This window comes from Nicotiana tabacum, chromosome 17 (genome assembly GCF_000715075.1).
Source record: "Nicotiana tabacum cultivar K326 chromosome 17, ASM71507v2, whole genome shotgun sequence".
Classification (NCBI taxonomy): Eukaryota; Viridiplantae; Streptophyta; class Magnoliopsida; order Solanales; family Solanaceae; genus Nicotiana; species Nicotiana tabacum.
This window is the reverse complement of record NC_134096.1, coordinates 98284405-98309196: the sequence shown is the minus strand read 5'-3', so window position 1 is coordinate 98309196 and position 24792 is coordinate 98284405. Positions and strand designations below refer to the sequence as shown.

Here is a 24792-nt window from a genome sequence, read left to right as displayed (position 1 = left end):
AATACTTTGTTCGCTTTACGTGTGGAGGCATGTCGTTGATCCCTCCGCATCAGTGCTGAAAACGTGAAAAAGTAGGAATATTTATTTTAACTTTTTTTCTCAAAGTTCCCTTATTAAAGACTCCTCACTCCGCTTATAGATCTTAGATCTGCTACGACTATATAAAGGAGGTCCCCGCCCTCTTCTCTTTCAGATCCATCTTTTTCCTCTTTCTACTTCTCCTAAATTCATCATCTCTCACAGGTACGAATTTGCGAAGTTGTCTTTCTTATTCCGTTCTTAATTTCAGCTTTACATACACTTTGCATTTACACGATTCCCTGTGTCACATCGCATGCATTTATGCTTCAGCTTTGCTATATTTTGTTCGATTTCATAGATCATAAAGTGTGAATTTTGTGGTGTATTTAAGGTTAATTTGAGGAAAAAGCTGTATTTTTCTTCTTTTCCGATTTAATGGTGAAAATGCTAGATTTTGATTAGATCTAGTGGTTGCTCAGATCACTCATTGATGGATCTGAAATATGAATATTAGTAGACGATCTGAGTGCCTTTGGCTTAGATCTGGTCAAGATCATGCCTGCTAATTCTCATTGCCTTTAACATTTATTAATTTCTGTGTCGAATTAGTGAAATTCGCTCTATTTTCAGTTGTTTTATCCCCTCTGTTCCAAAATGAATGAAACTCTTTCTTTTGCAGAAAGAATTTTTGATATAAGTTAACTTGAAATTCCCATTTTAATCTTAATGACAAACTTTTATAGTTGATAAATACATTGTTTAAGAAGTTTCAAAAGTCTGATAGATACACATTATGGCATATTTAAGACCACATGCTTCAAAAGTTCTTATCTTTCTTAAACTTTGTGCCCAGTCAAACTAAGTTATATAACTGAGGGAGTATTATATATCAGGTTGAATTGTGGAATTGCATGTTAGCAGTAGTGTATGTGATAGATAGTTTGAATTAATGTCATCCTTTAACTGTTGTTTATTTTGACTTGATTTTACGGTGTTACTCTAAACCAACTCTAGATTTTTGTCTTTTCTGTGTTGCTGTAACCCTTGTGTGTCTCCAGTTTCGATTGTATCCTTGTCTTGGCAGCATATCCTTATGCATTCTCAGCTTGTTTCCTCTGCAATGAGAAATGTATAAAACAGTAGTCTTTTATGTTAGATGTTACATTTGTGAGTTAAAATCTGGTGGTAAGTATAGGGCAGGCAGTGTGCTCGTGGTATCATTGTTTTCATTACGAATATCATGATAGGACCTAAAATTATTAGCTGAAGAGGTCAAAAGTTATAACATGTTTAAGCTTTTAGTTTATTGGTTTATGCATGTTCTCCAATGTGCTCCTTATTATTCCTTACATTATGGATTTTGCTTTGCCGTGAGAAGTTTAGCCTCAGAAATACGTGAACTTTTGTCTGTTGTAGAGTTAATAAAGAAGAAAGGAAAATGGTGAAGATTTGCTGCATAGGAGCTGGATATGTTGGTGGCCCCACCATGGCCGTCATTGCACTCAAATGCCCTAACATTGAAGTGGCTGTTGTTGATATCTCCGTGCCTCGCATCACTGCCTGGAACAGTGACCAGCTTCCCATCTATGAGCCAGGCCTTGACGATGTAGTTAAGCAGTGCCGAGGCAAGAACCTCTTCTTCAGCACAGATGTGGAGAAACATGTACGTGAGGCTGATATAGTTTTTGTTTCTGTCAACACTCCTACCAAGACTAGGGGTCTTGGAGCAGGCAAGGCTGCAGATCTTACTTACTGGGAGAGTGCAGCCCGTATGATTGCCGATGTCTCGAAATCTGACAAAATAGTTGTTGAGAAATCAACTGTTCCAGTCAAAACTGCTGAGGCAATTGAAAAAATCTTGACCCACAACAGCAAGGGAATTAACTTCCAGATCCTCTCAAACCCTGAATTTCTTGCAGAGGGTACCGCAATCGAAGACCTCTTTAAACCTGACAGAGTCCTAATTGGAGGCCGGGAAACTCCAGGAGGCCAGAAGGCTATCCAAACATTGAAGGATGTTTATGCTCATTGGGTTCCTGAAGACTGTATCATTACCACCAACTTGTGGTCCGCTGAGCTCTCAAAGTTGGCTGCCAATGCATTCTTGGCACAAAGAATCTCTTCGGTGAATGCTATGTCAGCTCTATGTGAGGCTACTGGCGCAAATGTTTCACAGGTGTCATATGCTGTTGGTAAGGACTCAAGGATTGGTCCCAAGTTCCTCAACGCTAGTGTTGGTTTTGGTGGATCTTGCTTCCAGAAGGATATTCTGAACCTGGTTTACATTTGTGAGTGCAATGGTCTGCCTGAGGTTGCTGAATACTGGAAACAAGTTATCAAGATCAATGACTATCAGAAGAATCGTTTTGTCAACCGCGTTGTAGCCTCTATGTTCAACACAGTCTCAAACAAGAAAGTTGCAATCCTAGGTTTTGCTTTCAAGAAAGACACTGGTGATACCCGAGAGACCCCTGCTATTGATGTATGCAAGGGACTGTTGGGGGATAAGGCTAGGTTGAGCATATATGATCCTCAGGTGCAAGAGGACCAAATCCAGAGAGACCTCTCAATGAACAAGTTTGACTGGGATCATCCCCTTCACCTCCAGCCAATGAGTCCCACAACCAAGAAACTAGTCAGTGTGACTTGGGATGCCTACGAGGCAACAAAGGATGCCCATGCTGTCTGCATTCTCACAGAGTGGGACGAGTTCAAGACCCTTGATTACCAGAGGATATATGAAAACATGCAAAAACCCGCTTTCATTTTCGATGGCAGGAACGTTGTGAATGTTGACAAGCTAAGAGAGATTGGCTTTATTGTCTACTCAATTGGTAAGCCGCTCGATGCCTGGCTTAAGGACATGCCTGCTGTCGCTTAAGAGCATTACTTTGTTCGAGTTGCTTGTTTTGGTATTAACGATATTAGTTATCAGCCAGTCTGCTGGGATTCTTTACTATTTTTTTTACCACTTCAATTTCTGCTTCATTTTGTCCCTTGTAGTCATAAAACCATCATTGATATGAGTCGTATGTAAGATGTTTTTAAGTTTTTTTTTTTTTGTATTGATGAAACTTCTTTTTATCATTTACTTGTCATGTCGGAGGATTTATTTGTTCGATTATGAAAGGTATTTAAATTTTGGACCAGAATCTGTTTTTCTTTAAAGCAAATTTGTATTATTACAGACAAATTTTTGTTTAAACAAATCAGCTCCTCACCATGAGAAAAAGAAAATGAATGTACGGGGAAGTAAAAGACTTAAAAAAAGTTAATGAAATGAAAGATCGATATAGCCATATGGCATCAAACTTCAAACCTTCCCTGTCCTGCATGTTGATCAGCATCATTTCCTAGTTAGTATAAGATTCAGTACTACAGACTGGCTTTAGTATTCCGACTTGAAATCAGACGGATCTGGGATTTTTGAAGTTTATGAACTTCTACCGCACGGATCTAGAATTTTTGAAGATTATGGATTTCTACCACAAACTCAAGTTAATATATCATAATAATTTGACTAATGAATGAGTAAGATATTCAACATATATTTTAAAAAATAACAAATATAATATAAGAGGAAAATAAATGAAAGGAAGAAAAAAAAGCTGGAGGGAGGGTGAAGGACCTGGCAAATGGCAATGGCTTACTTTAAGTGGCAGTGACAAAAGTCGAAAATTGGCTCCGATTTTGTTTTATTTTCTAGTGAAAGAACTTTTTCTTACAATTTAAAGTAGAGGGTGTTTGGCTAAGCTGGCTTATCTACGCGTTTGGTAAATACTCAAAGTGATTATAAGCTAAAATCATCATAAGTTATAAGTTGGGTAAGTTGGTCACCCCGTTTTTTAGCTTATAAGCATTTTTAGTTTGACCAAGGTTTTTACTAGTTTATTCTTAATAATATTTTCTAATTCACAAAATATTTTTCCCAAAATAAATTTTCTAACTTTCTTTTCATTCCATATTCATTCTTCATCTTTTTCTTTACAAAGAACCTTTTTAATTTATAATCTTTTGTAAAGTTTTTATGGATATTTTAGTCATTTTAATAAAAGAATAACTTATCTGCATTTTTTTACCAAATACATCAACTGTTTATTATCAGTTTCAGCTCGTCTATCAAAACACGTAAATGCTTATTTAAAAAATCAGTTTCAGCTCTTAAAAATGCTTTTTCGCATTTCAAACTTATCAACTATTTACAATCAGCTAATCCAAACGGGCTCTTAGTCGTGCAACAAGGCTTTTAAAAACCAGACCTCTTCTTATTTCTCACCCTTTTTGTTTCAATGTTTGATTTGGAAAATTGGGATTCGGTTCTCTTTTTAGTTTGACTTTAGTCATTTATTATGTTTTATTTTAAAAAATAAACTAAGAAACAAATTAAAAGTGTAGTTGTAAGATCGAGTGGTGTTTTGTAACGTTTTGTTAAAAGCCCAAGAAAAAAATAAAGGGAAAAGTGAATGTGCTTAAAGAGATTTATAAACTTGCATCAATGGGTCACAGGTAGTGTGCAGAAGCTGGGTTCCAGTATCCTTGGGTCACAGGCTCACCCGGTACATAGGTCGGGTTAATTTGAATTTTTCAATTATCAAACCAAATCAATGGTGTCGGGTTTTAAATTTATAAACCAAACCAACAAAGTCGGATTTTTCAATCTCGATTTTTCTCGGACTTTTCGATTTTTCGAATTTTTTTCCGGTAAAATTTTCATGGCATAAAATATGTAACTTGTGCTCCAAATATTTCTTAAGTCCTAGTAAAATACAATTATATAATATATTTCCAAGAAACTAACACATTAATGTGAGATAAGTCATAGCATTATACTAAAATATTCAATAACAAAGATAAAATAATAAAATTACATAAAACAAATATTGCTAATTAATAAGCCATAATGAAAATTAACATAATCTAGAAATACTATATAGGTCATGCTAAAATAAGTATAGCTAATAAGTACTAATATTAATTACATAACTAAGCACTAAAGAAAAAGATAAACGAAGTTATGCATTGTCATGATAAATCAATGTAAAACTAAAATAATTATCCAACACTATCGCCATTCCTAGTATTGAATTGAATTTCTTTTGTTAGCATTAATATTGATTTGAACTTTGTTTGAGTTACTACATTTATGTGCCTTAAAATTTATTTACCATTCAAGAATGTTAAGTCTAAACTGAAATAACACGTTAAAAGATAAAACTGTGAAAAAGTTTAATAAATATTTATAAATTATGTTACAATAAATATTTATATGTATAAAATATTTTTAAAAATTATATAAATGTACTATCGGGTTGGTTTGGTTTCGGTTAGACTTTTTATAGTTAAAACCAAACCAAACCAATTATGGTTGAGTTTTATTTTCCAATACCAAGCCAAACCAAACCACATCGGGGTTTTTTTTCGGTTTGACTCGAATTATCGGTTTGGTGCGGTTTATCGGTTTTGTTTGTTCACTCCTAGTCACAGGTAGATTGAACAGGGTTCCCATCTAAATATTCTTGTACGTTCCATACCTCTAGATCCCGCCCCTTCTTGAAATGGCACTCTAACAATCATCCACCTTTATAAATTGTGAATATGGTCAACAACATGAAATAACTAATTCACTTATAAATAACTAATACATGGATAAAGCACCGAGAGGATAAAATTACCTTAGGCTTTTTCGTAAAAATTGCACGGGCGCCCTATTTGGGCTCCCCCATTTAACCTATACCCACTTTTTAAAAAAGTTTTAACTTGTATCCACTTTTTAAACAACTTCAGACATCTTTCTCCTCCTCCTCCTCCTCCTCCTCCTCCTCCTCTCTTCTTCTTCTTCTTCTTCTTCTTCTTCTTCTTCGGGTGACAATGATTTTATATGGTGGCTGTGAACATATTTTAATGTTGTTTATGATGTTTTACAATGACAAGCTATTATGACGCTTTAGTTTTTACTATTGCTTAGGGTTTCTTCTTCTTTTTCTTAATTGCAACATGAGTTCATTAGATTTATTGGTGTTTTGACAAATTGATGATTGTGGTTTGTTCCTGGTGATATTTGGAGGTTATGTTTCAAATTTGAGCTCATTTGGAATAGATTTAGGTATTAAATCGTATATTATATTGTTATAATTCGAATAACAATTTTTTGTTTCTGGGCAATTTGCATTTCATGCCTATTTGGTCTTAAGTGTATAAAAACGTTGGTTGCACTTCAGACCTTTTGGCCTTAAGTGCATCTGAAGTGTAATTTTACACGTCAGATTTATTGGCCTTAAGTGTACAAAAGTACTTTTGGTCAAAAATTGAGGTGTTTGGCCAAGCTTTTAGATGGAAAAAATATTTTTGAGGAGAAGCAGAAATAGTTTTTGAGAAGCAGAAAAACGTAGTTTTTCTCCAAAAGCACTTTTCTAAGAAGTACTTTTGAGAAAAATACACTTAGAAGTAGTTTTTAAAATCTTGGCCAAACACTAATTACTGCTTAAAAGTATTTTTCAAATTAATTAGTTAAACACAAATTGCTTCTCATCAAAAATACTTTTTTGAAAAGTACTTCTCAAAATAAGTTGATTTTAGAAGTTTGGCCAAACATGCTATTATTTTCAGGGCATATTCAGGTTTTAAGAAGAATTCTTACAGTTTCTTGTTTGAGAAAAATTCAAGATTTTAAATCAGTGAATATAGACTATCTTTTGTATCTCCTACATTTGTGGATTATAATACAAGAATTATAGCCTGTTTGGCCAAGCTTTCTTTTGGGCCAAACGTGCTTTTTTGGCCAAAAGCACTTTTGGCCAAAAATTGAGGTGTTTGGCCAAGCTTTTAGATGGAAAAAGTGTTTTTGAGGAGGAGAAGAAGAAGTTTTTGAGAAGCAGACATTAATTATTGTTCAAAAGTATTTTTCAAATTAATTAGCCAAACACAAACTGCTTCTCACCAAAAGCACTTTTTTGAAAAGTACTTTTGAGAAAAGCACTTCTCAAAATAAGCTGATTTTAGAAATTTGGCCAAACATGCTATTAGTTATGTAGAATTAGTTATATAAGGTTTAATAGTATATAAATTATTTTTGTTGGGTGCAGGTTTGGTTCATTGCACTAAAATTGAAAATACAAGATAACTATTTATTTTTAAAACTAAAAAGCAATGAGTTTACAGTTGTACCATTAAATTCTTAATCTTCATGGGCTTCAAGGAAAAAGTCGAGGCTTTTGCATCTATACTCGATTTTGGGGTCACAATTGAACCTATACCCACTTTGCAAAAATATTTGTAAGTGTACCCACTTTACGATCAATTTCAGACTTATCGGGCCTGAAGTTAAAAAAATTAGTCTGAAATGAAAAAATTACACTTCAAATGCACTTAAGGCTAAATAGGTCTGAAGTGCAACCAATAGTTTCATACACTTAAGGCTAATAAGTCTGAAGTGAAAAATTGCACTTCAGATGCACTTAAGACCAATAAGTCTGAAGTGAAAATTTGCACTTCAGATGCACTTAAGGCCAAAAAGTCTGAAGTGCAACAAACGTTTTCATTCACTTAAGGCCAATAAGTCTAAAGTGAAAATTTGCACTTCAGATGCACTTAAGGACAAATATGTCTGAAGTGTAACCAATGGTTTCATGCACTTAAGGCCAAACAATCTGAAGTGCAACAAACGTTTTCATTCACTTAAGGCCAATAAGTTTGAAGTGAAAATTTACACTTCAGATGCACTTAAGACTAAATAGGTCTAAAGTGTAACCAATAGTTTCATGCACTTAAGGCCAATAAGTCTGAAGTGAAAAATTACACTTCAGATGCACTTACGGCCAAAAGGTCTGAAGTGTAACAAACATTTTGCTACACTTAGGCCAATAACTCTTGAAGTGAAAAATTACACTTCAGATGCACTTAAGGCCAAAAGGTCTGAAGTGCAATAAATGTTTTGTTGACCAAAAAAAAAAAAATTTAACCCAAAAATAACTTGGCCAAACAGGGTATAAGTGATGACCTTTCTTATAGCCTGTTTGGCCAAGCTTTTTGTTTTTGGCCAAAAGTGCTTTTGGCCAAAAATTGAGGTGTTTGGCCAAGCTTTTAGAAGGAAAAAAATGCTTTTGAGGAGAAGCAGAAAAATGTAGCTTATCTCTAAAAGCACTTTTTGAGAAGCACTTTTGAGAAAAATACACTTAGAAACAGTTTTTCAAAAGCTTGGCCAAATACTAATTACTGCTCAAAAGTACTTTTCAAATTAATTAGCCAAACACAAACCGATTCTCACCAAAAGTATTATTTTGAAAAGCACTTTTGAAAAAAGCACTTCTCAAAATAAGCAGATTTTAGAAGCTTGGCCAAATTACTATAAAAACTGCTTTAAGAAGATGAAGAAGCTCGACTCGTTTACTGTTTTAAAGTTGACTTTGTTATAAAATAAAGACAGTAAAATAAAGACAAGTATAAAGAGAAAATGATATATTATTCAAACTTCAAACTTATGTACATAATGAATTGAATTCTCCTCTATTTATAGAAGAAAGGAAGCTGCTGCTGCAAGTTGTTGTGTAAGCTGCTTGTAAGCTGCTACTCTAAACTGTTGTGCCAGATATAGATAATCTTCTACCATGGGCATTATTTATCGATAACGGAGTACCGAAAGGATAAGTTTCTTCAGGAGGCTTATTTCCAATAGAGTACTAAATAGATAAATATATTTACGGCGGAGTCTCATAAGGATAAGCTTTTTCAGGAAGCTTATTTACAACGGAGTACTAAATGAACATCCACAATATAATATATTTATAACACTCCCCCTTGAATATTCATTAAAAGATAATATGCCTCATTAAAACCTTACTAGGAAAAAACTCTGTGGGAAAAAATTCTAGTGAAGGAAAAAGAGTACACATATTTAGTAATACGCATTGCTAGCTGTCTTATTAAAAACCTTATAAGGAAAACCCTGTGGGAAAAAATCTTAGTAAGGAAAAAAGAGTACATCGCGTATTTTACTCCCCCCGATGAAAACCTTATTTTAAATATTTGAGTCTCCGCATTCCAATCTTGTATACCATCTTCTCAAAAGTTGAAGTTGGTAAAGATTTATTGAATAAATCTGTCAGATTGTCACTTGAATGGATTTGTTGCACATCAATGTCACTATTTTTCTGAAGATCATGTGTGTAGATTAATTTTGGTGAAATGTGCTTCGTTCTATCTCCTTTTATAAATTCCCCCTTCAATTGGGCTATGCATGCAACATTGTCTTCGTATAAAATTATGGATCTTTTCTCACATTCCAAACCATATTTTTCTCGAATAAAATGAATTATTGATCTCAACCATACGCATTCCCTACTTGCTTTATGAATAACTATTATTTCAGCATGATTTGAAGAAGTAGCAACAATAGATTATTTTGTGGAGCGTCATGATATGATAGTACCTACACATGTAAAAACGTACCCTATTTGAGATCTAGCTTTATGGTGATTAGATAAATAACCTGCATCTGCATAACCAACAAGGTCTGCACTATCTTTGTTAGCATAAAACAAACCCATATCAAGAGTTCCCTTTAAATATCGCAATATATGCTTAATCCCGTTCCAATGTCTCCGTGTAGGAGAAGAACTATATCTTGCTAGTAAATTAACAGAAAATGCTATGTCAGGCCTTGTAGCATTAGCAAGATACATTAGTGCACCAATTGCACTGAGATAGGATACTTCGGGACCAAGGAATTCCTCATCCTTTTTTGGAGGTCGGAACAAATCTATATTCACTTCAAGTGATCGAACAATCATTGGTGTACTCAATGGGTGCGCTTTGTCCATGTAAAAACGTTTTAAGATCCTTTCTGTATATGTAGATTGATGGATAAAGATCCCATTTGCTAAATGTTCAATTTGCAGACCAAGACAAAGTTTTGTCTTTCCAAGATCTTTCATCTCAAATTCTTTCTTAAGATACTCAATTGCCTTTTGGAGCTCTTCTAAAGTTCCAACAAGATTTATGTCATCAACATAAATAACAAGTATAACAAATTTTGAAGCCATTTTATTTATAAAAATATATGAACAAATAACATCATTTATGTAACCCTCTTTCAGCAAATATTCACTGAGGCGATTATACCACATGCACCCAGATTGCTTTAAACCGTACAAAGATCTTTGTAATCTGATTGAGTACATTTTCTGAGATTTTGAATATGCTTCAGAAATTTTAAATCCTTCAGGGATTTTCATGTAAATTTCATTATCAAGTGACCCGTACAGATAAGCTGTAACCACATCCATTAGATGTATTTCAAGCCTTTCACGTAAGGCTAAACTGATGAGATATCGAAATATTATGGCATCCATAACTGGTGAATATGTTTCTTCATAATTGACTCCAGGTCGTTGTGAGAATCCTTGTGCAACAAGGCGAGCCTTGTATCTTTCAACTTTATTTTTATCATTACTTTTTCGCACAAAAACCCATTTATGACCAACTGGCTTTATACCAGCAGGTGTTTGGACTACTGGTCCAAAGACCTCTCTTTTAGCAAGTGACTTCAATTCCGATTGAATTGACTCTTCCCTTTTGACCAATCAGATCTTTGTCGACATTCTTCGACAGATCGGGGTTCAAGATCCTCACTATCTTGCATAATGTTAAGTGCAACATTATATGCAAAAATATTATCCACCACTATTTCAGATCGATTTAAATTAATCCCATCACCAGTAGAACTTATTAAAAGTTCCTCACTCACTTGAGTCTCGGGTTCATTGATTTCTTCAGGAATCTCAGAACTAATCAGATCTTGGGTCTCTTCAGGAGATCCATTCATAATATCATTTTGATCATTTGTCGATTTGTTTCCCTAGGATTTCGATCCTTAGAACCCAAAGGTCTACCACGCTTCAGGCGTTCTTTAGGTTCACTAGCTCTCATGCTAGTAGATGGTCCTGTTGGGACATCAATTCAGATAGGCACATTCTCTGCATGGATATGTGACTTAGTTATCCTTTTCAAATCAGTAAATGCGTCCGGTATTTGATTTGCTATATTCTGTAAATGGATGATCTTCTGGACCTCCTGATTACATATAGGGGGTATGTGGAGCAAAGTGAGATAATGATGAAACTTTCCACACAATTTCTCTTTTGATTTCCTTTTTCTCTCCCCCTAATTGTGGGAAATTTATTTCATCAAATCGACAATCTGCAAATCGAGCAGTAAATAAATCTCCCGTCAATGGTTCAAGATAACGAATAATAGAGGGTGATTCAAACCCAATATATATTCCTAACATTCTTTGGAGGACCATCTTACTGCGCTGTGGTGGCGCTACTGGCACATATACATCACATCCAAAAATTCGTAGATGGGCAATATTTGGTTCATGACCAAAAACTAATTGTGACGGAGAATATTTATTATAATGTGTTAGTCTAAGATGGATAAATGATGATGCGTGCAAGATAGCATGGCCCCAAACAGAAGTGGACAATTTTGTTTTCATAAGTAGTGGTCTTGCTATCAATTGTAGCCGTTTAATAAATTACTATGCAAGGCCATTTTGAGTATGAACATAAGTTACATGATGTTCAACTTTTATCCCAACTGATAGACAATAATCATCAAAAGCTTGAAATGAGAATTCTCTAGCATTATCAAGACGAATAGCCTTTATAGGATAATCTGGGAATTGTGCCCTTAATCGAATTATTTGGGCTAATAACTTTGTAAACGCCAGGTTGCGAGATGATAGTAGGCATACATGAGACCATCTTGAAGATGCATCTATTAGGACCATAAAATATCTAAACAGCCCACTTGGTGGGTGAATAGGTCCACATATATCCCCATGTATATGTTCTAAAAAGGCAGGGGACTCAATGCCAACCTTCATTGGTGATGGTGTAGTGATCATTTTGCCTTGATAACAAGCATCACAAGAAAATTCATCATTTGTATGAATCTTCACGTTCTTTAATGGACGCCCACTCGAATTTTTAGTAATTCGTCTCATCATTATTGATCCAAGATGGCCCAAACGGCCATGCCAAAGCACAAAAGTATTTGAATCAGTAAACTTTTGGTTTACGATATAGTGTGCTTCAACTGTACTAATCTTTGAATAGTATAAGCAAAAATATAAAGTTGGTAACTTTTCTACAATGCATTTCTGGCGAAAAATATTCTTTGTAATACAAAGATATTCCACGTTCATTTTCATCTATTGTCTCAACATGATACCCATTTCGGCGGATATCTATAAAACTCAACAAGTTTCTTCGGGACTTGGAGGAGAACAATGCATTGTCGATAATAAGATTTGTTCCCTTAGACATAAATACAGTAGCTCTTCCAGAGCCTTCAATCAAACTTATATTACCAGAAATTGTTGAAATATTTGCTTTTTCCTTATGCAAATAAGAAAAGTATTTCTGATCTTTGAATATGGCATGAGTTGTTCCACTATCAATTACACAAATATCTTCATGATTGGTCTTTGATCCAAACATAATTTGAGGATTATCCATATTCTTCAAAATGACATAAACAAAATAAATATGATAGTAAATATCATTTTCAAAGCATAACTTTTATTTATGTACAATAATTATATAACCATACTATCTACTGCAAACAACAAAAATTAAAATATTTATATTTCTACAGATTCACTACCGATCACATGACTTGTTTCTCCTTCCGGGAGTGCAAAATATCAGCTATATCCAAATGCATGAAGTCTAAATTATCTTCAGAAATAAAATTTGCTTCAACATTTTTCTCTATCTTCTTCAGGGAAGCTTGATACAGCTCAACCAGGTGCTTTGGCGTACGACATGTACGTGATCAGTACCCCTTTTCCTCCACATCTATATCATGCATTTTCTGGCTTTGCTGCTTGCACTGCTTCATGCTTTTGTTATTTCATTTTTCACTGCTAGTGGTGAGGAGGGTTCTTTGGTGCATTGTTATTACCACGATTAGAGTTTCCTCCCCGACCACGGCCATGACCATGATTGGGGCCACGTCCTCTTCCATGCTTAGCTTGGTGGAAGTTCGTCTCATTCACTTCAGGGAATGGACAAGAACCAGTAGGTCGCCTTTCATGATTTTTCATTAATAGCCCATTATGTTGCTAGGCTACAAGAAGATATGAGATAAATTCAGAATACTTTTTGAATCCCATCTCTCGATATTGCTGCTGCAGGAGCATATTCGAGGCATGAAAAGTGGTGAAAGTTTTCTCCAACATATCATGATCAGTAATATTGTCACCACATAGTTTCAATTGGGAAATAATTCTGAACATAATAGAATTATACTCACTGATAGATTTAAAATCTTGTAGCTTTAGATGAGTCCAATCATAACGTGCCTGTGGAAGAACGACCATCTTCAGGTGGTCATATCTATCTTTCAAATTATTTCACAGTATGACTGTATCTTTAATAGTAAGATATTCCATTTTCAGGCCCTCATCAAGGTGATGAAGTAGGAATATCATTGCTTTGGCACAGTCTTGGTTTGATGCCTGATTTTTATCTTTGATGGTGTCTGTCAGACCCATCGCATCAAGATGAATTTCGGCATCAAGCACCCAAGACATGTAGCTTTTGCCCGATATATCCAGGGCTACAAACTCAAGTTTAGAAAGATTTGACATTATTAAGAAAAAGAAAGTTCGTACCTCTGATACTTTCAAAGTATTTTCTCTAGATGGCAGAGTCTCGTGCTGATAACGTGTTATAAAATAAAGACAGTAAAGTAAAGACAAGTATAGAGAGAAACTGATATATTATTCAAACTTCAAACTTATTTACATAATGAACTGAATTCTCCTCTATTTATAGAAGAAAGGAAGCTGATGTGTAAGCTACTGCTGCAAGCTGCTGTGTAAGCTATTTGTAAGTTGCTACTCTAAGCTATTGTGCCAGATATGGATAATCTTCTACCATGACAATATTTATCCATAACGGAGTATCGAAAGGATAAGCTTCTTCAGGAGGCTTATTTCCAATAAAGTACTAAATAGATAAACATATTTACGGCGGAGTCTCACATGAATAAGCTTCTTGAGGAAGCTTATTTATAACGGAGTACTAAATGAATATCCATAATATAATATATTTATAAGTGACTTGTACATTTCCCAATTTCTTGACGCCTCTTCATTTCCTCTTTTTTTTTAGCCGGTTCCAAGTAAGAAAACAACTTATTTATATTTAACTATATTGAATTTAGACCAAATCCGTTGGATATGAGTTCATTCTAAATAGAGCAATAGTGATAGGGAATTTAACTAATTTGATACGGACTTGGTTGATTGACATTTGATAGTTAATCGGATATGAGTTCAGACCAAATCCGTTGGATATGAGTTCACTCTAAATAGAGCAATAGTGATAGGGAATTTAACTAATTTGATGCGGACTTGGTTGATTGACATTTGATAGTTAATCGGAGTTATTCTCTCATTTGTTTTTTTCGTTAACGGACAGCATTTGCCCTTTTTGTAATCCCACTTCTTTTACATCGTTGACTGGTAATTCAAAAACTCAATATTTGATCTTAGGAACTTAAACATAATATTAAGTTTATTTAAGCTGCCCAGACAATTTAAAGTTTACTTATTCTTTTTGTCCTTTTTTTGTTTTATTTTGCAAAAATAAAAAGATCACGTGTCAAATTTTTGCTGGCATGCAAGGCTCTCTCCTCTATTAGTTAGTCCTATAGATATAAAGACTGAAAGTCGCACCAGAATTTCAAGAATTCAAAATTCAAGAATCCTGTTTTCAGCTCACTCTTTAATTGGTTAGTTTCCGAGTATATAAAACCTCCAAAAAACCAACCCCCGTAACAACCCATCTTCTCCATTTAGTTAGAGTCAAGTTCAAGACTCAGTTTTATGCTTTGAGGCAACTGGAGTGGCCGACTTAAAAGGGTTTCATAGTTCCATAGTATCTGAATTTTACTTCTGAATACACAACTCCCATTACACTTTTCTTGATTCAGTAATTTTTTTTGCCTTTCCTTTGAGTGCATCATTATTCTTTCAACATTTTCTACTGATCATTCTCATTCAATTCAGATTCTTTTACGAATCAAAATGGAAGAAACACCAGAACAGAAGCATAAATGCAGGTTTTGTAACCTGAGTTGCAGTAGTGGGAGATCATTGGGAGGTCACATGCGGGTTCATTTAGACTTGATTTCAGCAGAAAAGAAACAGAAAATTAAAGCTGAAAACAAGATGGGTTTTGCAGAAGAAGAAGAAGAAGCTGATAATCATTTCGAAAATTTGAGCATTTCAGAGCAATCTGACAGTAGCATGAGTCAAGAAAAGGCCAATAATATCAGCACCAACGATGTTGATGATATTGACTCAATTGGTTATGGTTTAAGAGAAAATCCAAGAAAATCTTGGAGGGTTTCTGAGTTAAAGCTTAGCTCTTTGAAAACAAAAAACCTCTGTAAAGAATGTGGCAAAGAATTTTCCTCTACACAAGCTCTAGCAGGTCATTTGAGGACTCATTCGAAAAAAGGGACGACGACTGAAAAAAGTCATATTTGTGAGAAATGTGGTAAAGGTTTTGGTTCAACTAGGGCTCTTTATGGTCACATGAAAGTTCACGTGAAAAGATCAAGGGTTGATCAAGAATCTGAATCATCAAAACAAAGCTTGTCTGATTTTGAGACTGTGTGTCCAATTCGGAAGAAGAGATCAAAGATTAAGTACCAGATTGATGCAAACCCTTCTTCCTCTTCTGCGGTTAGTGAAGTTGAAGAAATGGAAGAGGCTGCTAAGACTTTGATGATGCTTTCATGTGGTGTGAGGGACTGGGATGAATACATTTCAATTTCAAAGCCTCTTAAAAATGAAAATGTCATTTCTGCTAATGCTTTTACTGGAAAGAATTTGTCTCAGGCTGGCTGTTCTGATTCTGGCTGTGTTGATGGTTATGAAAAGAAGTGTGAAAATGAGGCAATAAATGATGAATTTTCAGGCAAGTTGATGATGATCAACACTGAGATTACAAGGGCCTGTTACTCTACTACTATGCTGGGGTTGGATAATGATCCAAGTGAGGATCTTGCTTTTCTGAATTCTTGTTCACTTAAGAATGCAGGGGTTGATTTTCAAGTGCTGAATCCAGAGACAACCTTTGTATCTGATATTCCAGTTGAACTGGGAACAATTGAAGCAATGAGGACAAGTCCTGAGCCTATCAAAAGCAAGGATCACAAATGTCCAATATGCTTCAAGATTTTTCCATCAGGCCAATCTTTGGGAGGGCACAAGAGGGCTCATTACACTGGATTCAGTGAAAGCAAAACTAAAGAGACTATGGTGAAAAAGTTGGAGGACCTTGCTGATAATCATAGAAGTTTTGATCTGAATAATCCTGTAAATGCTGTTGATGGAGGGGAAAAAGATGTTGTTGAGCTCAACCTTTGGTAGGTTGGTGGAAGTAGTTGAGATAATTCATTCTGATTTTCTGTTGAAAAGGTTTTAGAATTAGATAATTCATGATTCTTTTGCATGTTTGAATTTCATCATTGTAAAGATAGTTTGAGTCTTGGAATAGTTCTACATTTCTGTAATAACACAGGAAAGATTTGAGTTTCCAGTTAGCTGAATAAACCATAATGAGAATTAAGGCATACAAATCAGTACCCACATTACTGTTTACTTTCTGTTCATTTTGCATTCTTGCATGGTATTACTACATCTTTTCACAGGCCACAGTACACCTATGAATGTCTTTATCACTTTTTAACTCTTGGGAGTACTTCTTGTTTTTGGCTACTGTGCAGTCAAGAGTTGGATTTAATTTGTTTAATTGGAAAGAAACATGTTTAGATGATGTTTCCTGCCCCCCATATGTTTGGAAGATTATAAACGTTGACTACAAGGAGAGAAGATAAAGTAGGTGTCCCTTTAATATGGGAAAAATCTTTGACCCTGTTATGAATTTAGTAATCTGTCTGAAATTATATGTTGTGTTTCTCATTTCATGTCCCTTAAGAAAATATAAAATATAATATGTTTTGACTATTTTACCCTTATTTATGTTTTATGATATAATTTCTCTTTATTTAATATTTAGTCATAATTGAGATGTTTGTAGTTTTCAAGGATAATTATTACTAAGGGTGATTTTCTAAAATGACAAACAATTTGAGACAACTATTTTTAAGATCCACGACTGATAATATAAGACGGATGAACTATGAGCCCATTTGGATGGGCTTGTTGTAAATGACTTTTAAGCCAAAAGCCATAAGTTAGGAATTCTAGTTTTTGACTTTTGGCTTATTTTTGTCATTTTAGCTTAAAAACAAGTGCTTAAAAGTACTTTTTTTTACTTTATACAAACACTACAACTTGACTTTAAAGCTATTTTGACTTAAAAGTACTTAAAATAAGTCAATCCAAACGGGCTCTATAATGTTCTAAATTAGGTATATTACATCATTTTTCCTTGAATATTGGCTTATATCTTTCATATGATTTTTACCTCCCTAACCAAAAAATTTAATGTTCTCCAAAACTTTTGTAAAGCTTTCAAATACCCCCTTCCTAAATCCGAACAATACTAGTAAAAATGACCTTTCTTTTTTCAAATCAAACTTAAATATATAAGCAATTTTCAGTCAACAACAGTCATATATAGGAAATGCAGTTCTGTGCCAGGTTGGTGCCCTCACTGTCGCTTCGCACGTGCTTGAGAAAAGATTATTTTTTCTAAAAAGGTTTTTATGGGGAATAAAGTTTCTAGGCTTTAACCACAGTTACATAGCACTCAAAATAGAACAGTACAGTACAGTATTGAACGATCATATCAACGTCTCTCTAACTTAACCAAATGTCTATTTACCTAAAAAGAAGTTGAGCCAAACACTGTCTTTCACTTTTTCCCAAAGATTCCATTTCGGAAAATGGCTTCTCACCATTACTACCACCACCACCCCACGGTGGCCGCCACCAACCCCACCCCTATCTCCTCCGTCTGTTACTGCTACTCTTGTCACCCCACCCCTTCCCCATACCACTCCCCCTACCCTCACCCTCCTCCTCCACCAAATCCACACTCCACTACCCCTTATACCCATTGCCCACCACCACCACCCTACAACCCTCCTAACCAATGCCAATGTGTTCAACCCCCTCACCAAAATCATCACTATTTTGAAGAAGTTAATCAAGCCAACAAAGTACAAGACCAACAAACCCAACGCATTGTTACCTCACTTCTCCGTCGGATCGCCGCCTTAGAATCATCCCTCCGCCGCAGCTCTTCTAGTTCTCCTCGTTATCGTCAGTCCCTACGCGATGCTGCAGCGCGTACTATTCAAACGCACTTTAGAGCCTTCCTTGCTCGTAGATCGAGAACCCTCCGGCAGCTAAAACAGCTGGCTTCCATCAAAACTACTCTCAATATTCTCAAATCGTCAGTTTCTGGTAAACCCCATTTTGATACTCAAGCAGTTTCTCACAGAGCTATGGATTTACTTGTTAAACTTGATTCTATTCAGGTAATAATTATGCTCTAATTGCAATTTTGTACATTTGCTTTATACACTTATCATAACCCTATGTGAATACCTTGTGGTGGAATCACAACCCTCTGGACGAAAAATTGTATATAGGTCAAATCTTAATTTTTTATACATATATAATAAATCTTAAATACCTTATGGAAATTCCTGGATTCGTGACTGAATAGCTCAAAAGTGTTGAAAAAGGGGTTCTTTTTTGCAGGGGGATGATCAATTAATTAGAGATGGTAAAAGGTCGATAAACAACGAACTGACTAGATTTATGAAGGTAATTAATGGGGTTTCGGTATTTTCAAGTAGAGTAGTGAAGAATGTGAGGAGTGGCAACAAATCTAGGTGTTTTAACAGTGACCGTGAAGTGGAACTTGGCACAAATCTTAACGAAGCCATTGATAAGTTTGTTGCGACGGTAAGTGAATCTGAAGAGGAAGAGGAGGAGCACCTAAAAAATCCTAGAGTTTCTGAAGCTAGAAAATCTGGGGTTTTACGACGAAATAGGGATGAAGGTGGGCTTAAACCAAAACAAAAGAAATCTGTGAGCTTTGCAGAGAATGTTAATGGGCAAGAATCATTTGATGCTGATGAGATAGAGCTCATGAAAAACCTTAGCAGAAGAGTTGAAAAAATTGGAATTTTATCAAAGGATGGCGCTGAAGTTGATGAGGAAGAAGATGGAGGTCGGTATAGTGGAAGTAGTGATAATGAAATAATGGATCCAATTAACTACATTTCAAGAAAAGATGATGGTTATAATGAAAGGAATGTGAGAGATGAGGATGAGAATGAGAATGAAACTGAGAGTTTCTTGTTCTCAGCACCATTGCCTGTGAAGATGGAAGCTAGAGCAGTTGATAATTATATCAACAGGAAAATGGTGTCAAAATAGTTGACAATTGAATAGTTGGTTCCCAACAAGATGTCAAGATTTGAACTTTGACAATTGAATAGTCTCCTGCTGGATTTTGCTGAGCATTGACAATTAGGTGGAAGTTTAGAGCTTCTGCAATTCTCAGGAATTATTTGTAACTGTTAGTGATGATATTGATCTTGATGACTACTGTTAGGCTTGGTTATGAGAGTTCATGTGTTTTGGAGTTTTGGATTTTGGCTGTTTTCTTTTCTGCCATTGTTGTACGAAAGGGAGATCTTTTGGGTGTAATGGCCTTGGTCTGTAAGTCTTAAATCTTAATGAAGATTGTTGAAGTGTTAGAGGTCGCATTTTGTTCAAAAATAAATCAACAGGTGGCTATTTCTTGTGGAATTGTTTTAACCTTTAAAAAAGTTCTTTCTTCCTTATTATTGCTGAATTGAATGGTCAATTTGGAGAAGTACTACTACTTTGCTTTCAGTGGTAACTTATGATAAATATCAAATTCTTATAGTAAAAGCCTCCTAATTTCATTCCAAACTTACAAGAAAACAAAATCCATTCCAAACTTGTCGTCCTGAAAGCTAAAGTACATTTTATGTCTGTCGCTTGATGTTAAAAGAATGTTGAGGATGCATAAGTTTCTTCTAGATAAAAGTGTGGTCGACTTATTAACAAAGCCTAAACAAACTTACAGGTGATCAGCTCAAGAAAAGTCAAAAGGCTTATATGTTGGAAGTTTCAAGAAGGGAGTCACTCTAAGTTAATCTGAGAGAGTCAAAGAGCCTAAACACGCACAAATTTACTACTAGTGTTAATTTGTGAAATATAGGTCCAAGTTGATAATATTATTTTCAGAGCTTCCGTTGATAACTTGCAGATCGATTTGAAAGTGAGAACGAAGAAAAGAAAAATCCTTTATTTCCTCATATTTTACTTTTCGGAGGATCAAATTACGTGAACTTTGACTAAAATGTATCGATGTAAAACTTTTTTTGGTAAGTTGAATTCGAATTTGGTATGCAACTTTTTGAATATTTGAATTTTATTTTTCAAAGAAGGAATTAATTTGTGTCATTATGTTAAAACTTGATTAAATTAACTTTGGATGAACAAAAAATGGTTTTGGTAAGAAGTGAGTAGTATTAGGAGTAAAAAATATTATAGTTGTTGCATATAATCATCTAGTTTAACCAACTAGCTGACCTGCCATAAACCGAAAAGTTAGACCAAAAACAAGAAAAGAGGTCATAAAAACAGAGGAACAAATTTAGTGAAAAAAGAGAGTACTATAACTGAGATGGTATAGAAAATGGTCAATTGCTTTTAGCGCAGAAAAGACATCTGTTCTAATTCATGAATGGCCCATCAAAGAAGTTGACGCACCTTAAACGAGTCGTTAAAACAACTGCCACAGCAGAGCCATGCAAGTCTCTCCTGGAAAACTGCGCCAAAACCAAATCTTTAAGAACCACAAAAGGAGTCCATGCCCATACCATTACCCTCGGCCTCCTTCAGTCCCTCAGTTCGAATCATTTGCTTTCTCTCCTGACAGCTGCATATGCACTCTGTGGTCACACTTCATACGCTCGCAAAGTGTTCGATGAATTGCCTCAACGAACCTTGCTCTCATACAGGTCCATGATAAGAATGTACACCGAAAAGGGGTTGCCTAAAGTTGCGCTCAAAATCTTCGGGGAAATGCTGCGATCGGATAAACACAAGCCTGACAGACATACTTTTCCGTATGTGATTAGGGCGTGCAGTGACTTGTTCTTACTTCAACAGGGTGTTGTTATTCATGGGTTGACTGTTATAAGTGGGTTTATGTGGGATACTTTTGTGGGAAATTCACTTTTGACCTTGTATATGAGTTGTGGAGATAAGAAGGGCGCTAGGAGGGTCTTTGATGCAATGCAGGCTCGAACCGTTGTGACCTGGAACACTATGATCAGTGGGTATTGCCGAAATGATAGTCCCAAGGAGGCCCTAATGATTTTCAAGAGAATGGAAGATGCTGGTGTTGATGCTGATTGTGCCACTGTGCTTTCCCTATTGCCTGCGTGTGGGCGTCTGAAGGATTTTGAGATGGGTAGAAAGGTTCACTCACTGGTCGAAGAATTAAGTTTTTGGGACAATTTGTCAGTTAGGAATGCCGTCGTTGATATGTACGTTAAGTGTGGTATAATGGATGAGGCAAGGTTGGTTTTTGAGAAGATGGTTGATAGAGACGTGGTGACTTGGACTACAATGATCCACGGGTTCATTTCAGATGGTGACATAAAAAACGCACTATGGTTTTCTCAAAGGATGCAGCTTGAAGGTGCAAAGCCGAATGCAGTAACTCTGTCATCCCTTCTTGCTGCATGCGCTAGGTTGCCTCATTTGAGTCTTGGTAAATGCCTGCATGGCTGGGCTATCAGGCAGGACCTTCAGTCTGATGTTAATGTAGAAACTGGCCTTATTGACATGTATGCTAAATGCAACTGTTTTAGACTTGGCTATCAGGTGTTTGCAAGGACTAGCAAGAAAAGGACTGTTCCGTGGAATGCAATTTTGTCCGGGTGTCTTCATAATCAGCTTGCAAGAGAAGCGATAGAGCTTTTCAAGCTAATGTTGTCAGAAGCTGTCAAACCTAATGATGCAACCTTGAAGAGTGTACTTCCTGCATTTGCTATTGAAGCTGATCTCAGGCAAGCGTTGAGCATACACAGCTATCTTGTAAGATCTGGATTTGTTACAAGAACTGAGGTGGCTACTGGATTAGTTGATATACACTCAAAATGTGGAAATTTAGATAATAGTCACAAGATCTTCAATGGGATACCCACGAAAGAAAGGGACATAATTTTGTGGAGTACGTTAATAGCTGGTTATGGGATGCATGGGCACGGCGAGACTTCTCTGTCGCTGTTTAATCAGATGGTACAATCTGGGATCAAACCTAACGAAGTCACTTTCACCTCGGCTTTGCATGCTTGCGGTCATGCTGGATTGGTGGATGACGGTCTTTGTTTGTTTAATTTCATGCTTAGAAATCACTCTGATAGTCTTAGAACAGATCATTATACCTGTATGGTTGATCTTCTAGGTCGAGCCGGACGACTTGAGGAAGCATATGAACTTATAAAAACTATGATTCTCGAACCAAGTCATGCCATCTGGGGTGCACTGCTAGGGGCCTGTGTGATACATGAAAATGTGGAACTGGGAGAATTGGCTGCAAGGTGGCTATTTAAGCTGGAGCCAGAGAACACAGGAAATTATGTACTGTTGGGAAAGATCTATTCTGCAGTTGGAAGATGGAAAGATGCAGAGAATGTGAGACTTTTGATGGATGAAATTGGACTAGTAAAGACTCCAGCTCAAAGTGTCATTGGGGTGACAAGTAGGTGATTTCTTTTACTTTCCTTATCCTTGTAGCTGAAAGCCATTTTCCGATGCAAATAGATCCAAACTAGAGCTGAAGCGGATGGAAACATCCGAGGAATATGCAATAGTAGGATGAGACCTATTAGTTGCTAATGACCTCCTCGATTTTGCTATTGTAATTATAAATCTGCAATGCTCCTCGTACTTGCAATAGTTAGGTTGATTGGTTTTATACATTCAGTCAATCACAACTGTTCATATGCTGAAATTGAAGCTGGTTGATATCACCATTTAACTTTAAGAATTTACATAGCTCGAGTCACTATGGCAAGAAAAGGTTGAAAACCATTGAGTGATATTGTGATTCCTAATTTCCTATTGGAGCAGAAACTGAAGTCCAAGCTTTTATATATTTATTTGTTTTAGATGTATGGTCATTGCTTTCGCTTTCTATAATAAAATGGATTTAGGACTCCTGATGAATCATTAAGCTATAATTAGTAATTAAGTAGAAAGCCTCTTCCCAGTGGAATGAAATTGCAAAACTCGTCACCAAGTTTAACCTTTAAGGCATTTGGACTTGTGTTCTTCATTATGTTTAATTTTTTGTTTGTCACTCCAGGTCCTCAGACGGAAATAGAATTCTCAAGTCCATCAGATCATTTTGGAAGTAATATATTTGTCTGTTTCCTTTTGATACATAAGTATCAAAACTATAGGGGTCAATGTGTAATTAGAGAAAGTTAGAGTTTGCTAGTAGTCGGTTAGTTTTTGATAAATAGTAAACCTCCAGAATTTAATTAGTACTAATTCATTTTCCCTCTTTCATTCTTCTCGGTAACAATGTAAGAAGAATAGCAGACTTCTCTCTCTTTCTCTTTCTAGAAAATTCCTTTGATCTCATTTCTTCGTTCATTGCATGTTGTTAATTCATAAATTGTAAGCTCACAATTCAAGTTCTAACATGGTATCGGAGCATCGATTACTGGATTGAAGTAGTTTTGCGACTCTGTTTCATCAATTTCATTCTTCGAAGCTTGACCTAAGTTCATCAATGGCGGACGACGAGATTGCGAATTTACCTCATAATCATTCACTATTCCTAAAAGATTCTGATGCACCAGGAACAACTCTAATCTCGCTCAAACTCACATGGCCAGAAAACTATGCCCTTTAAAGTAGATCTATGCGAGTTGCGCTGCTGGTGAAGAACAAATTAGGGTTTGTGGATGGCACTTCTGTCAAAAGCTCTTATATAGGTGATTTGGCCACAAAGTGGGAAAGATGTAACGCGGTTGTGGTGTCATGGCCGAGCAGTACTGTTTCGGCGGAATTAGTACCAAGCATCACGTACGCTTCTAGTGCAAGGAAGGTTTGGGCTGAATTCAAGGAGAGATTTGATAAAGACAATTTGACTAGAATTTATCAGTTGTGGACAGAGATTGCAACCCTAAGACAAGGTACAGATTCTGTCACAAGTTATTTCTCAAAATTGAAGGATCCGTGGGATGAGCTAGATATACTAGCACCTTTACCTTCATGTGATTGTGAGGAATCTCGACCTTATGTAGAACACCTAGTAAGACAAAGGCTGCTACAATTTCTAATGGGACTGAATGGGAGTTATAGTCATGTTAGGAGTGATGTTTTGCTGAAACGGCCAGTTTTAAGTGTTAATTAAGCATATTGTCACAACTCGCATTTTGGAGTTGTGATTTCGGCCAAGAACTGGTGAGAAAAGGTCCTTCTGATGGTCTGACGTAGAGTAGTCTACTCGGGCAACTTGGGCTTTTTAATTTTAAGCATATATAAGGGGGTATAGGTGATGAAAGCTCCGACCTGCCTCCCCCATACGTGCTGCCACCGAGCCGTATCGAACGAGCTGCCTTGGGGGCAACCTCAAGGGCCTGCCTAGATGACTCAAAGGAGTGTCAAAGGTATCCACACGAGTTTGGGAACTCGTATGGACGGCGCAATGC

General features: G+C 35.9%; 5 protein-coding genes across 5 annotated transcripts; all 5 read left to right on the top strand.

The window, feature by feature from the left end:
- Window positions 1-3173, top strand: LOC107777397 (UDP-glucose 6-dehydrogenase 3-like). Its single transcript, XM_016597406.2, has 2 exons — window positions 1-243; window positions 1438-3173. Exon 2 carries the CDS (start codon window positions 1460-1462, stop codon window positions 2900-2902), a length of 1443 nt encoding a protein of 480 aa, XP_016452892.2. The 5' UTR covers window positions 1-243; window positions 1438-1459; the 3' UTR covers window positions 2903-3173.
- An 11859-nt stretch (window positions 3174-15032) lies between these two features.
- LOC107777399 (uncharacterized) lies at window positions 15033-16665 on the top strand. Its single transcript, XM_016597408.2, has one exon. It carries the CDS (start codon window positions 15119-15121, stop codon window positions 16469-16471), a length of 1353 nt encoding a protein of 450 aa, XP_016452894.1. The 5' UTR covers window positions 15033-15118; the 3' UTR covers window positions 16472-16665.
- Window positions 16666-17825: 1160 nt separating this feature from the next.
- On the top strand, window positions 17826-19843 carry LOC107777396 (uncharacterized). The gene is made up of 2 exons (XM_016597405.2): window positions 17826-18549; window positions 18776-19843. The coding sequence occupies exons 1-2, from the start codon at window positions 17953-17955 to the stop codon at window positions 19457-19459; spliced, it is 1281 nt and encodes a 426-aa protein (XP_016452891.1). The 5' UTR covers window positions 17826-17952; the 3' UTR covers window positions 19460-19843.
- Window positions 19844-20657: 814 nt separating this feature from the next.
- LOC107777395 (pentatricopeptide repeat-containing protein At5g39350-like) lies at window positions 20658-23244 on the top strand. Its single transcript, XM_016597404.2, has one exon. The coding sequence runs from the start codon at window positions 20798-20800 to the stop codon at window positions 22835-22837; it is 2040 nt and encodes a 679-aa protein (XP_016452890.2). The 5' UTR covers window positions 20658-20797; the 3' UTR covers window positions 22838-23244.
- A 755-nt stretch (window positions 23245-23999) lies between these two features.
- Window positions 24000-24494, top strand: LOC142171996 (uncharacterized). The gene has a single exon (XM_075235745.1). It carries the CDS (start codon window positions 24000-24002, stop codon window positions 24492-24494), a length of 495 nt encoding a protein of 164 aa, XP_075091846.1.
- The last annotated feature ends 298 nt before the right edge of the window (window positions 24495-24792 follow it).

What these genes read in the sequence shown, in the direction of transcription:
- LOC107777397 (XM_016597406.2), top strand. Translation starts at nt 1,460, where the DNA reads ATGGTGAAGATTTGCTGCATAGGAGCTGGATATGTTGGTGGCCCCACC.
- LOC107777399 (XM_016597408.2), top strand. Translation starts at nt 15,119, where the DNA reads ATGGAAGAAACACCAGAACAGAAGCATAAATGCAGGTTTTGTAACCTG.
- LOC107777396 (XM_016597405.2), top strand. Translation starts at nt 17,953, where the DNA reads ATGGCTTCTCACCATTACTACCACCACCACCCCACGGTGGCCGCCACC. An exon ending in TTAAACTTGATTCTATTCAG is followed by an intron (nt 18,550 to 18,775) that starts GTAATAATTATG and finishes TCTTTTTTGCAG; the next exon opens with GGGGATGATCAATTAATTAG.
- LOC107777395 (XM_016597404.2), top strand. Translation starts at nt 20,798, where the DNA reads ATGAATGGCCCATCAAAGAAGTTGACGCACCTTAAACGAGTCGTTAAA.
- LOC142171996 (XM_075235745.1), top strand. Translation starts at nt 24,000, where the DNA reads ATGCGAGTTGCGCTGCTGGTGAAGAACAAATTAGGGTTTGTGGATGGC.